Raw genomic sequence first — 15000 nt, forward strand, 5'->3', positions numbered from 1 at the left:
GAGAGAGAAAGAGAGAGGGGTGAGAGAGAAAGAGAGAGGGGTGAGAGAGAAAGAGAGAGGGGGAGAGAGAAAGAGAGGGGGAGAGAGAAAGAGAGAGGGGGAGAGAGAGAAAGAGAGAGGGAGAGAGAAAGAGAGAGGGGGAGAGAGAAAGAGAGAGGGGGAGAGAGAGAGAAAGAGAGAGGGGGAGAGAGAAAGAGAGAGGGGGAGAGAGAAAGAGAGAGGGGGAGAGAGAAAGAGAGAGGGGAGAGAGAAAGAGAGAGGGGGAGAGAGAAAGAGAGAGGGGGAGAGAGAAAGAGAGAGGGGAGAGAGAAAGAGAGAGGGGGAGAGAGAAAGAGAGAGGGGGAGAGAGAAAGAGAGAGGGGGGAGAGAGAAAGAGAGAGGGGGGAGAGATTACAACCACAAAATATACTGGTGATAACTTGTGAAATAAATTATACTCACAATGTCGATTAAAATAGTGAGGGAAAAAGGATTTTACAACATCCAAACAGTACATACAGTGCCGACAAAGTATAGAAAGTCTACAACCCCCCCTTTTAATATTTTCACCTTTTATTGCCTTGCAGCCTGGGATTAAATCAGACTTTTTCCACCATTATTTACACATCGTAACCCATAACTTCCAAGTGAAAAATAAATTTTACAAATTTCAGAAAATTAATTAAAAACACAAAACTAGAATATCTTGGTTGGATAAGTGTCCACCCTCTTGAGTTGATACTTCGTGGAAACACATTTGTCAGCAATTACAGCTGTGAGTCTGTTAGGATAGGTCTCTACCAACTTTGCACACCTTGATTGGGTAATATTTGCCCATACTTCTGCACAATACTGTTCAAGGTCAGTCAAGTTGCATTGGGAGCATTGATAAACAGCAATCTTCAAGTCATGCCACAGATTTTCGATGGGATTTAGATCAGGGCCACTCAAGGACATTTATCTTTATGTACTTTTGCTACTCCAATGCAGCTTTGCCTGTGTGCTTTGGGTCGTTGTCATGTTGAAAGGTGAACTTCCACCCCAATTTCAGCTTTCTTGGAGAGGGCAGCAGGTTTTCCTCGAGGATTTTTCTGTATTTTCCTCCATCCGTTTTCCCTTCTATCCTGATAAGTGCCCCAGTTCTGCTGATGAGAAACATCCCCATAGCATGATGCTGCCACCACCATGCTTCACAGTAGGGATGGTGTTCTTTGGGTGATGTGCTGTGTTGGGTTTGCACTAAACATAACATTTTGCATTTAGGCCAAAAAGCTTCATCTTGGTTTCTGGAGACCACAAAACGGTTTGCTCCATGGCTTCAGAAACTCGATAGTGGGATCCAAGGGATCCAAGGCAGGCTTTTTTGAGTAATGGCTTCTTTCTTGTCACCCAACCGTACAGGCCAGACTTGTGGAGTGCTTGGGATATTGTTGTCACATGCACATAGTGACCAATCTTTGACATAAAGGCATGCAGCTCTTTCAACGTTGACATTGGCCTCTTGGTGGCCTCTCTGATCAATCTCCTCCTTGCTTGGTAATCCAGTTTGGAGGGATGGCCTGATCTAGGCAGGGTCTTGGTGGTAACATACGCCTTCCAAGTCTTAATGATCGTCTTGACTGTGTTCCAAGGGATATTCAAGGGCTTTGAAATATTTTTTATATCCATCCCCTGATCTGTGCCTTTCCACAACTTATCCTGGAGGTCTTTTGAAAGCACCTTGGTGCTCATGGTTGAGTCTTTGCTGTGGCACTACCCAGCAGAGGAAACCTACAAGAACGGATGATTTTATTCTGAAATAATCAGAATCACTACAATTTAACACAAGTGGAGGCCAATTAACTTGGTGTGTGATTTTGAATGCGAGTGGTTACACCTGAGCTAATTTACAATTGCTGTTATCAGGGGGGTGGACACTTATCCAATCAGGATATTCTAGTTTTATATTTTTAATTAATTTTCTGAAATTTGTTGGATTTGTTTTCCACTTGGAATTTGTGAGTTACTTTGTGAAGACAGGAGCATTTATACGCAAAGAGACATTATCCAGATGAAAGAATACTTAGTGGCAAAATAGTGGCCATTTTGGTCATCACACCTGTAGTTCTTATTTATTACTTAATCAGTTCCCAGGTGTCATAGCAATTAATTTCAAAGAACAATCTTCTTCTTGCATAGAGCAGCTTGGCTGCCAGGTCGCTATCATTTTGTTGGGGTGCAACTGACTATGTTGCTGATGCAGTGCCCCATAACCAGTACAATGGTACTCATTTCACCGACCTCGGAAGGATGACAGGCTGAGTCAACCCCACCTGGTATTAATTCATCAGCTAACAGGGCTCAAACTCAGGACCCTAAGATCCCAAGCCAGCAACCCTTACCACTAAGCCAACACCAGGCTTCTTTCAAAGTGCAATGACATCCTCATGTTCTATATCTGATATGTGAGAATCATTCTGAAAAGCTCTCTCATTTGGCTTGTAATGTTTTAAGTTAAAGGTATACGTGATTGTGTGTCGTCTCACTGTTACCCCGCGCATGCGAAGCGAAAAGCGGGGTGAAGCAATCGGTCGACTTCTGTCTGTCCATCCATTCGTCTACAAAAGTCAGTTTATGATTGAGGCACATTTATAATTTTATTTAATGTTATCTTTTAAGCACGGACCTGCAGTTTAGCAGTCTTATGGCCCTGAATTCATCCCGATCACGCATGCGCAGAGAAGAGAGTGTGGTTTTTATTTTACTCTGTCTGTCTGTCTGTCTGTCTGTCTGTCTGGCAGTGAAACAAAATTGAAAATCATTCAAAACAGGAAACTTTCTGTTTACAAGGATGTTATAAAGGACACAAACAACAGGCACGAATGACTTGTATAACGTGGCAAAATAAGATGGTGCAATCGACAATGACCTGTCTGACAGCCACTGCGTCAATGGCGGTAAACTTCCCGAATCAATTTATCGACAACACTTTAAGTTTACAAGCTTTATTTTATTCTAAATTTCATTATATACTTGAACACTGTAGAACACGAATCGCTTTCTTATTGCTTCGAAGAACCTCCAGTTTTGCGGTACTTGGACATATTAAATAAGGTGGTGTACAAGACACTGCTTCAACGGAGCTAAACTTCCAGATTTTTTTTTTATACGACCTTTAAAATTATTATATTTCAATTGATTTATATAATCGAACACTGTATGGGGTAAGGTGTTCCACGAACTCTTTAGTTAACCGATACGTCTGCTGTCTATCCAGTTTCTCACACTGTTTTGTTTCAGACGAATCGCAATAAACGAATGTGGTGCCAAGCATGTGGTTGTGGCGCAAAACTTCAGGAACGAAGATATCCGGTTCTCATTCATTTAATGGCGACGCAGAAGAAAAATGTGAATGAAATCTATCGATAAATTTTTTTTTGCAATTCTTCTTTCCAGTTGTCCGCACTCGAGAACTGTTCAGTGACGGTTATCATTCTTTCTGGGGGCAATGGGTCATGTTCAGGCCTGCCTTTTCACTCGTTGAAGCAAGGACAATGTCACTATTTATACCAATGTTTAGTTCCACATCGGCACATCACAATTAAACGACCTGTGACAGAATATGGAATACCTAAGTTAACAGTGGCATTGCATTGTCACCGAGGATCTGGGTGAGGGGGGAAATAAAGGCGATAGCAAAATGGCTACCACACATCCTCACTGAGGAACATAGGCCAAAACAGCACACGGCACAGTCAACAACATGTTCGGCGTTTTTGTGTCGGAAGGCAACACCATCGGAATGCATCGTTGCTGTGCAAGTGAAACCTGGTGCCACAGCTATGAGCCAGAATTGAAGTCTCGTGCAGAACAAAAGGCCGATTTATCTGCACCCAAAAAAGGCCGTACACCAACAAAGGAACGCCACGCGCTCCACATCAATTTTTACAACCACACGGAAATTTTGCTAAACAGAGAAGTTCCACAGGGAACATCTGAGACCTGCAATGTATGTACAAAGAGCGTCGAGCTCTTGTTCGAGCGCCGTGTTCCTCCATGACAATGTTGCACCGTACGTGAAGTGCAACGTTTGTAGCCTGTTGGAGTCCTGGGAGTGGGAGGTTTCACTGCGTCCACCGTATTCACCACATTTCAAGTCCATGCGACTTCCACAAATTCCCCAATTAAAATTTAAATGTAGCTTAAGTGAAGAAGATCGGCATCTGCTGAAGAGATAGGTGTAAACGGCCACCGGCCACGTGCATTGCATTCAGGACACTTCGGAAGGATGATCTCTGTGCTGGGATCAAAGATGATCTGCTTTTACTGCAGGTTAAAACGCATGGAAGAGGATGGACATTTTGGAGAATAATGCGAGATGAATAAAATTTGTTACTGGGACAACATCTACAATGTCGGTTGTATTTTAGCACCTTTGGGAGGACCCTTGTAAGTAGAAGCTCCGCAATGAGCCTTACATCAATAAAAATAAAATAAAAACTCAAGTTCATAGAACACCTTACCCCAAGCAGTCTTGACACGCAAGGACGTGGGCAGGGTATATGAGCAGCAAATTTGATTGCAGGATGTTAACAATGATTTGAAAGGCCATGATTTGTCGAGATTATTAAAAAGGCCGTAATATTTTGTCCAGGTACTGCTAAATGAAATACAGGTACTCCAGGAAAGAGAGAACAGGACACGACATAGCAAAGGGAACAGAGGAGAAAGAGGAAACAGCAATAGTAGGGTGGAGGGAGAAGGTAGACAGACAAAGAAGTGATGCAGGTAACAATGGGGGTTAGGGAAGAACTCAAGTGGTGGACAAGATGGATACATAAGCAAAATTTTGGAGGGGCGGGGGTGCTTTAACGGGTGTAGAAAAGATCGTGGCTTTGGATGGGGGATGGCGTGAGATGGTGGTGATGAACAGCGCTCTTGAAGACCGAGAGGGAACAATGAGATCGAAGAGAGAATGAAAGGTGGCTCCACAGGTGGGAAAAGAGAGGAATAAATGAGTGGACGTGGGCAGTTGTTATGGCTTTAGGCAGTTTCACTAAGAAGGGGTTGCTGGTGGACCGCGAGCATCCTGCAGATACTTTTGGGGGAGACAGAGCATGGAGAGGGCATCGGGTGCAATTCCAGAAATGAGGAGGAAGAAGACAGAGAGACTACCGACCTGTTGACGAAGGAAAAGTGATATATGCCCATCGACTCAGCTTCATCCCGAGAGATTCCAATGATCTTTGAAGGCCTTGGTTTCCATGGCGTCAAGCTGGGAAAGATACGAGGCAGGAGGGCCAGCCCAGAGTGGAGAGCAGTACTCCATCAAGCCACGGATGAAAGTTTTGTAGGTGGAGAGGAGCTCAGGTGTGCCAAGGATTGAAATAAAATAAAGATTTTAAAGTTGAAGAAAAAAAATTCTGGAAGTTTACCGCCAATGGAGCCCTGTCTTTTACACGATGTTATTTAACACGTTACATTAGTTCTCCATGCCTGTAGTTTGTGTCCTTCATAACATCCTTAGTAACAATAAGTTTCCTGTTTGGAATGATTTTCAATCTTGTTTGACTGCCAGGCAGAAAAAGAGTAAACATAGGGCCAATACACCTGGGCACTCACCTGGTAGCGGCTGGATAAGACAACCAGGGAACCACTGGTCGGCATGGATAACCCGCAACACATGTAACGGAGAAGAAAGTAAATACCTATGGATATTTATTTTTATGAAGTGAACAAACTTTGGTGCATCATGGGTGATAAAGGTTGTGGTCAAGTTTCATCGGAATTGCATGTGTCGTTTCCAAGAAGAAGTTGAAAGTATTTGTGGACGGACGGACGACGTGCCATCCCATAAGCTCCCTGGAACGTAGTTCCAGGTGAGCTAAAATATTATCTCACTCCTCTCTGTGCATGTGTGATCGGTCCAAATTCAGAGTTAAAACTACAGGTAGGTTTGTTTTCCTGATTTGTGTTCAAAATATAACATCCAATTGAAATTCAATTGTTTCTCGATCATAAACTGACGTTCGCAGACAGACAGAAGTGAAGCAATTGCTTACCCCACGCCACCCCCCCCCCACTTTTCGCTTCGTGTGTGTTGGGTAATTAAAAATATACACAAAATGTAATTGCTCTTTCAAGAGCAGTGACCTCGTTCCAAGGGCACAAATAACCTGAAATGATCAATCATGATTGTACAATTTGGCGCAAGATAGAAATTGCCACAAAGCCAGGTTTGTCATTTCAACGACATGCTTTCATCAGGACATCCTGCTTTATTACCAAGGTAAGATTGGAGATACAATCAGGTAAATTAAAGGTCATGGACATTGTGAAATGTATTTCATTATTCTTTGAACACATCAATGTCAAGGAGGCTACATGGTTTGTTATTCCATTATGACCTTGGAGTAACAACCTCTGACCTTGGAGTCAGCTACATGAATGTAAGCACACTGGGGACCAGACAACCATATTATGGATATACCTGAACCCAAAGAAGATTAGCCAGTTCATTTCGAAACGACAGTAAAAAAAAATCCTTTAAACAAGCAGCAAAGGTACAACACACTGGAAGTTTTAATCTGATCATTGTGGTGGGATGAGGCCTACCTTGGCAGGCTCCAGTGCGAATGTTGGGAATGAATCCACGACGACAAGGATGTGGCTGGCTCGGGCAACCTTCACAGGGATGTCCCCAAGCCTGCCCGATGGTTGCACAACACAGCGTCTTTGTGCACACGATGCCGCTCACCTGGCTTTGGCACATCTGGTTGCTCACCTGCGTGTAGCAGGGACCTGTACGGTAGTCTGTGGTTGGGGGTGTGAATCGGAGGACATACAATTACTCCCTGGGCAACAGCATTCTTCACTGCCTTAGCACCACCCATGAGCTATCCTTGGATGGGATTGCATGTAAAAACCTCGGCATCAAGTCTGGGCACCGATTAAAGAATACTTTAATGGATTTTTTTTAAAAAATTTTTAACTACATTATTTATCAATGGACTTCACACATTCATGACATTTCATTTCTTTTTGCGCACTCTCTCCTCCAATCGTCTCATCCCAATGAAAGCCCCAACCACCCCCTCTTTGAATATGAATCGATGCAAATATCGTTCCCTCTCCCCTGAAGTAAATTTATGCATCAAGCAGGTCTCGAGTCCTTCATACAATGTATTTTCAGAGTAATACTCTGGGGAAGCTTGGCCCAACTCGATCAGAACTGACCGGCTGGCCAAGCCTGACGTTCGATTCAGGTGAGGGCAGGAATTTGTAATTTGTTCAGATCGCCGGTGATGGCTCGCCTCTTCTCCACGAAGGACACCGTGGAATCGTTAATGTCCGCCAACGAATGCCAGCACATTGGACGTCCAGTTTAACGTCCATCCAAGGGACGGCGCACACATTGACGAATCGCCCAACCTGTGAAACACCGGGATGACAGTTTATAGCCGGGTCGGGATTCAAACCCAGGCAGGACAGCTTAGAGCTGAATGTGCCATCCTGCCAGCCCCAGCGAGCCGACACCAAGATTAATGAAATCAATGACAAGCAATTCAGAACAATGACGTTTGATTCAACTTACAACCAAAGCAAACTTCTGGATCATACTCCAAAACAAGAGGCAACGTCAGATTTCCTGAAAGCAATGGCATCTAACAATAATATGGACGAAGTACCGGCCGATGAGAGTGTCTTCGCTGAGGAGGCCATGTGGCCGCCATATTGGGATTTCCCACCGACCGAAAGTTCCATAGTAAACAACGTGCAAAAAATATTTCAACACCACAATCGTTTTGCATTCTCCCACTGCATAACAATTGCTGGTTACTACTGAAATATGCAACGAACATACGATGGCAATGTGCGTGCAGCCCTGAAAGTTGTGGTGAGTACCAAGATGGTGGCCAGTGACTTCAGTTTTTTTTCAGCAAACCAGTGAGGTAAACCCCAAAACAGGTGTACATTTCAATCATTATGTTGGTTATCTGAAGGTTCTTAAAGTTCTACAGTCGTCTGAAGGTTATTAAAGGTCGAAAGGTCATTGTGCGCACACCTTGTGAGCTCTACTGATTGGTATGACATGAAGATATTTATGATACAAGTGACGGTGTAGGTTTATAGTGTATGATTAGCAGCAATCCTGCTTGATGTCATGGTTACAACTTTAAATTATTTACAATGGAGTATTACTTTTTACTCCTCATCACAGGAACATCGCTGGAGAGTTTCGACTGATCGACATTGAGTGACCTTGTTTTGCCCCACATCATCCATGATTGGAGTCAGAGAGAGGTGGAGGAGAGCCAAAGAGAGGTGGAGGGGAGTCACAGAGAGGTGGAGGAGAGTCACAAAGAGGTGGAGGAGAGTCACAGAGAGGTGGAGGAGAGTCAGAGAAAGGTGGAGGAGAGTCAGAGAAAGGTGGAGGAGAGTCAGAGAAAGGTAGAGGAGAGTCAGAGAGGGATGGAGGAGAGTCACAGAGAGGTGGAGGAGAGTCACAGAGAGGTGGAGGAGAGTCACAGAGAGGTGGAGGAGAGTCACAGAGAGGTGGAGGAAAGTCAGAGAGGGGTGGAGGAGAGTCAGAGAGAGGAGGAGGAGAGTCAGAGAGAGAGGAGGAGGAGAGTCACAGAGAGGTGATGGAGAGTCAGAGAGAGGTGGAGGAGAGTCAGAGAAAGGTAGAGGAGAGTCAGAGAGGGATGGAGGAGAGTCACAGAGAGGTGGAGGAGAGTCACAGAGAGGTGGAGGAGAGTCACAGAGAGGTGGAGGAGAGTCACAGAGAGGAGGAGGAGAGTCACAGAGAGGTGGAGGAGAGTCACAGAGAGGTGGAGGAGAGTCAGAGAAATGTGGAGGAGAGTCAGAGAAAGGTGGAGGAGAGTCAGAGATAGGTGGAGGAGAGTCAGAGAAAGGTAGAGGAGAGGCAGAGAGGGATGGAGGAGAGTCACAGAGAGGTGGAGGAGAGTCACAGAGAGGTGGAGGAGAGTCACAGAGAGGTGGAGGAGAGTCACAGAGAGGTGGAGGAGAGTCAGAGAAATGTGGAGGAGAGTCAGAGAAAGGTGGAGGAGAGTCAGAGAAAGGTGGAGGAGAGTCAGAGAAAGGTGGAGGAGAGTCAGAGAGAGGAGGAGGAGAGTCATAGAGAGGTGGAAGAGAGTCAAAGAGAGGTGGAGGAGAGTCAGAGAGGGATGGAGGAAAGTCAGAGAGAGGGGGAGGAGCGTCACAGAGAGGTGGTGGAGAGTCAGAGAAAGGTAGAGGAGAGTCAGAGAGGGATGGAGGAGAGTCACAGAGAGGCGGAGGAGAGTCACAGAGAGGCGGAGGAGAGTCACAGAGAGGCGGAGGAGAGTCACAGAGAGGCGGAGGAGAGTCACAGAGAGGCGGAGGAGAGTCACAGAGAGGCGGAGGAGAGTCACAGAGAGGTATAGGAGCAGAAAGGCATGGGATGGGAAAGACAGCTAATCAGTTTATTTTCTCTCCTTAATGGAATCCACTAAGAGAAACTGCAAACGAAGAGTATTGTAATAAATCAAACAACTTGGACACGTTGTCCCATTTTAAGTTAAAGGAATTTAATGAAAACAGACAGTGAGGCTTATGGAAAAGCTGAATGATGATAGAGGGGTGATACCGATACAGCAATGGAGTGGGAGTTATCATACAAAGGAAGATGGAGAAATGGTGAAGGATGGAACATATACAGACAGGACAAGGGAACCGAGTAGGCCAAGTGGACAAGGAATAAGGAAACAGACAAGAAAAGCAGGCACACAGGGTCAATGTGGAAAGGTGCACATTGACTTGTGAGTAGAGTTTGTGAGAACAGAAAAGATCAGGAGTTAAAATGAGTGGTTAGGGCTGCATTTGGGGAGGGTAACAAGGTTTGGGTTGCCAGCTGAGTGAATGCGGCCTATCCAGTTCAAGAGGGGTTGAACGACCTGTAGAGGAATTTTGTTTAACCATTTTAATGTTGTTGTGTCAGTTGTTGTGTGATCGGTCAGTTCATAAAGGTTTGGGGTAAAAGTGTCCCCCCAAAAAGGTTATTTGTTTGTGAAAGTGACAGGACTTTACGGTGATATTGTGTCATTGTCCCATTGTCGTCTCCCAATTAAATGCAGGGAGAGAGACAGAGAGACAGAGAGACAGAGAGACAGAGAGACAGAGAGACAGAGAGAGAGAGAGAGAGAGAGACAGAGACAGAGAGACAGAGAGAGACAGAGAGACAGAGAGACAGACAGAGAAAGAGAGAGAGAGAGAGAGAGAGAGAGAGAGAGAGACAGAGAGACAGAGAGAGAGAGAGAGAGAGAGAGAGAGAAAGCGGTCACAAAGATCACCGGTTCTCAGAGTGCACCAGGAAGTTACATCACTCCCCCGAAGGTCAGCAGCTATGTTTTTCTGATGTCCTGCCCGGTGCCATCTCACATACATGTCTGCAGGTGTCCATGTAACTTCCGTAACGACTCCTCCATGAGCCTTAATCCATATGAAAAAAAACCCCATGATAATCTCTGACTTACTTCAGCATCGGCTTTGCTCAATTAATCCAATTATACACAAGGGTGCTTTAACTCTCGCAAAAGTTTTCTGTACAAACACATGGCAAAAAAATATTGCCAACATATCAATGTTGTTAAAAGGGGCAATCACACCTGTGCCACCAAACTTTCTACGATCACTTTTGCAAACAGGTAACCCTTTGTTTAGGAGACTCTTTTACCCAAGAACTCGACAAGCATGTCACTGTGCTCCTGCGTAATGTCAAAGGAGATTCCTGTTCGGGCAATATTTCTCCAAGTTCTGATGCAAAGCCATGACAAGCACACCTGAGAGGTGGATTGACTTATGTTTGTAGAAGATAGCAGTCTTAAATGAGGTGTAATGAGAGTAGAGTGAAGTCCTTCATTCTTTTTGAAACTGCCAATTGTAAATAAACAATGGGTTTCACAAAATAATATTTCTCAAACTAGTTCATTGTTGACTTTGAATCAAAAGGAACTTCGACACAGGAAGCAATTAGGCACGTCAGGCCTGCCACCACCTTCCCAGGATGACCTTTCCTTGCATTAATTACTCTCGGAGTGAAACACCCCCGTCTTAACGTGGAATCAAATCTCCTCTTATTTACTTTCAGGCACCTGACAGACCCTCATTTTAGATAGTACATGAGCCTCGACTTGACATACAACAAATAAATAAATAAATAAATAAATAAATAAATAAAAAGGCGATGACCCCTGGCACTATCACTGTCTATTCCACTGAAAGAAAACTCTTCTACACTTATTCTGTCTATACCCTTCGTGATCTGAAACATTTCCATCAGTTTCCTTTTCAGTTGCCTCCTTTCTAATGTAAAAAGTCCTGTCTCCTTCAGCCGCTCCTCGTAGCTCAGTCAAACTAGGCCCAAAATCAATCTAATCACTCTTGGCTGAACCTTCTCGAATGACGCTCATGGACGTCCTTCCTCAGATGTGGTAAACAAATTAGCTGCACACAATAATCGAGAAGAGGCCTTTCTAAGTTCCTTTACAGAGTTAACACGACCCCGTTTGATTTAGAATTTATCCCCCGACAAATACAACCGGAAACCCTATTAGCGTTAACCGACAGCTGTTTGGTAACTGTGCTGTCTGCTTACCCTCCGCACATCATTATCCTGCGTCGCTCGTTTCAAGACGGCTCCTTGCATTATATCGTGTCGAGTTTCATCGTTCTTACCCATTCCCTGCGCCTTACACATCCTCATGTTCAACTGCATCTGACGGTCTTGTACCCTGTCTATTAAAGTGTCGAGAATTTCCTGGATCTGATGAAAAAGTCCAGACGCACTACGTCCACTGCACATCCCTCATCCACCCAATCAGAAACTGCCTCATAAAACTGCAACACCTTTGTTAATACATGACCTCCCTTTAATAAATCCATGCTGACGACTTTTAGTTAGTTGTAATTTATTTGAATGGTTCCTGCTGTCTGTTCCTTATTTAACGTCTCCAACATCTTTCCCGTAACTGAAGTCAAACTAACAGATCTCCAGTTCCCCAATTGCTCACTGGATCGTATGTTCAATAATTAAATAAAAGTGGAACATTTGCCACTCTCCAATCCTCTGCTACCTGTCCTGATACCAATGAGCTGGAAAAGATATCTGTGAACATTTCGCTTACCTGCTCTGCCACATCCCTCAAAACTCTTCGACGCATATTATCTGGCCCAGGAGCATTCCGAGATGTTTCTTCACGTCTTCCACTCCTTCACCATGGATCTCCTCTCAAAACCCTTACCCACTTCCCGTCCAGATGATTTCAGCTATTGGTAAATCATTTCACTGTTTTTGTGTAAATTTTGAAGCAAAATAACAATTTAGTAAGTTTGCTTGCTTTCACTTTCATCACGAAGTAGAGAGAGTTAATTGGACATATTGTTGTGGGCCGGGTATCGGCGGCGAGCACGACCGCTAGATGGAGCAGTAGTCGGCTCCACCGAACACTCGGAATCGAGATCGTACCTTTCCGATAACTCCGAAGGTACAGGTCCCTTACAGGACCGTGAATCATCAATAATTCAACCGCGTGGGACAGGGTTATTTGTCAAACTTCAAAATACCTAGATCCCAACATGGCGAGCTACCAAGGAATTCACACCCTCGACGGAGCTCGAACGGGACGAGCCGTTGCCGTGCTCGACCCGTGCGTCACCCGAGCGGATGGTTAACGAGGTCCCTTTGGTCGAAATGCACAACTACGGCAGCAATGGCCTTTTTACTCCCCCAACACGCACCGTGGCAAACCAATGAAGGAAAGGACAAGGACGAGCTGGCACATTCAACAAATTGGATATTTATTTACAATAGGGGGGAGGGAACACACAAAGAGCAGAGTTAAACCGACTAAGCAATGCAAATAATGTACAGCAACGAGCACTTAACAATTCCTACTTACAGACGGGGCCCAAGGACACACATGCACACACAAATACCCAAAAGAAGATGGACCTCAACGGTCTTTATTCGGCTCTCCAGCCGATGAGGATAGTTCGGCTGGGAGTGAGTATGGCTGGCTACCTGGCCGCAAACACGCGGCTGGACGTCCACCCCTTCCCGGAGCTCCGGTCGCCAAAGGACATACCAGGGCAGCCAAATCCAGAGGAGGCAAGACGAGGTGACCTCCCGTGTTAAGTTGGCCGATCGCTTGTCGTACTGCGCCGGACAAGACGCCTCGGAAGCGCGTGGTGCAGCCAGACGCAGACCAGAACGAAGACGCGCTCGAGCACACGGGACCAATCTCCTCTCTCTCGACCCGACAACCACGATGCCACTCCGAGTGCCCGGGACAGAGGCTGAAGGGCGGACGCCAACCAGCATGAGCACGAACGAAGCAGCGAGTGCCAGTAGACAAGGTTAGGCGATCCGGCAGACCAAAAACCAACTCAACTCAAACCCCTCTGTTGGATCGCGCCAAACTATTATTCTCCCCTTCTCCGAAGGGGAGAAGCCGCCTGCCATGGACTCGCTCTTGCTCACTGGATGGTTTTGGCGTGCAAAATGCGCTCGTCGCCCCCCTGATTGGCCAAAAGGGGCGCCAAGTCTGCCGATTGGACCGGGGGGCATGGCGGCCGCCACGGCGGACCGCCCCTCAAACAGGGAGAGTAACATTGTCCTGCGCGGGCTGCACTCATTGGCCGACCGACAGCAACCTCGCTCGCATCCCCGGGTTGGGCGAGAGAGACACCAAGTCTTCTTGAACTCCGCCCACCGCGAGCGTTATGGCGTCAGGATGGAGCGAAGGTGTTGTAGTTGTTGGTGATGTAAAAATGTAAAAGAAAAGCCTGACTATCAAAATAACTCTGCAGCACCCGAACATTTAATTCCCATTAGACTAGGGACGGGTTCTATCTATAAACACACTTACCGATATAACTGTTCTATAAGGACCTGAATGCTAAGTGCAGGAAGGCTTCCAAATTCATAACAATATCACCCCATTATATATATAATGTTGCGAATTTGTGCCCGCCGGTGTGCGATCGGCCACGTAACTCGAATCGCGGCACGTCGCCCACCGGACGGACAATTCTGTCGTGACCCTCTCGGACTAACGCCGGGAGCTAGTCACGGGTGGGCCTTTCGGCCTCACCACGATCGTGCCAATCGGCCCCCCGTGTGGGATAGGGTTGTTCGCCAAACTCGACCTACCTCAGTACCCACGCGGAGGGTAGACCGGGCGATCGCACCTCGCCGCAGGTCGACTCCGGACACGGGCCACTTAAGCGACCCGTTCCATACTTGCAGGATAACCGAGCGGTGTTATAGTCGGCCTCGGCGGTTCCGATTAATTATCGGGCGTATTAAGCCCACTACCAACCCTTTACATGAAGCAAGATGGAGATTCAATTAAAGAAAAGACGAAGCGAAACGGGAAGAAGAGTTCAACATAATTCACATTTATTCCACGGCACACGGAGAGCACACATATACAATTACAACAATTATGCACCAAAAGCAGATGTTACAAAAGAAACACAACAATGCAGATCTACTACCGACTACGCGAGCACACGGCAACACTTACACAGTTTTACTTTACAGACGGCGCCGACAACACAATTTACTCAAAAGCAAAAGAAAAGGGCCACCCTCAAAGACAAGGGGGCAGACGGGGCAGACGGGGCCTGTGGGCCGCGAGACCGGGTGGATCCTACCCGTGTCTTGTGATGAGCCGCAAATGTCGCGGCGCCCTGACTCCGCGCTCCTTCGCGGGTTTCGTTGGCACTGCTTGGAGTGGGGTGGGAACGGGGCCCCCTTTTCGCACTATCTCAGCGCGGGGGGAAAAAAGGGGGAATTGTTGATGCTCTGGGGAAAGAGGATAGCTGGCTTGCTTGGGTCCTGCGACGAGTGACTCCACTGTGAGCTCGTCGCCGACCGCCGTCTTCCTTGCCTTGAACCCGAGCTATTCGACCTCCTCCCCAATTCTCCTCAGCCGACTGCAGCAAACCACCTCGACCACGCTCCAGGCTTCAGGCTTCCCCTCTCTGCAGCTCCCCGAC

The 15000-nt window shown here is 46.3% G+C and overlaps 1 protein-coding gene across 4 annotated transcripts in view; it reads right to left on the bottom strand.

Annotated features, from left to right (window-relative positions):
- The window catches only part of LOC147021003 (fibrillin-2-like), a 305412-nt gene that overhangs the window by 203018 nt on the left and 87394 nt on the right, over nt 1-15000 (bottom strand). For all 4 annotated transcript variants that reach the window (XM_085890782.1, XM_085890784.1, XM_085890783.1 and 1 more), the window contains one exon: nt 6574-6771. In XM_085890782.1, coding sequence (XP_085746908.1) covers nt 6574-6771 — 198 coding nt within the window. The remainder of the gene's footprint in view (nt 1-6573; nt 6772-15000) is intronic.

This window comes from Eptatretus burgeri, chromosome 8 (genome assembly GCF_056783735.1).
Source record: "Eptatretus burgeri isolate ZD-2024b chromosome 8, Ebu_testis_v1, whole genome shotgun sequence".
NCBI lineage: Eukaryota > Metazoa > Chordata > Myxini > Myxiniformes > Myxinidae > Eptatretus > Eptatretus burgeri.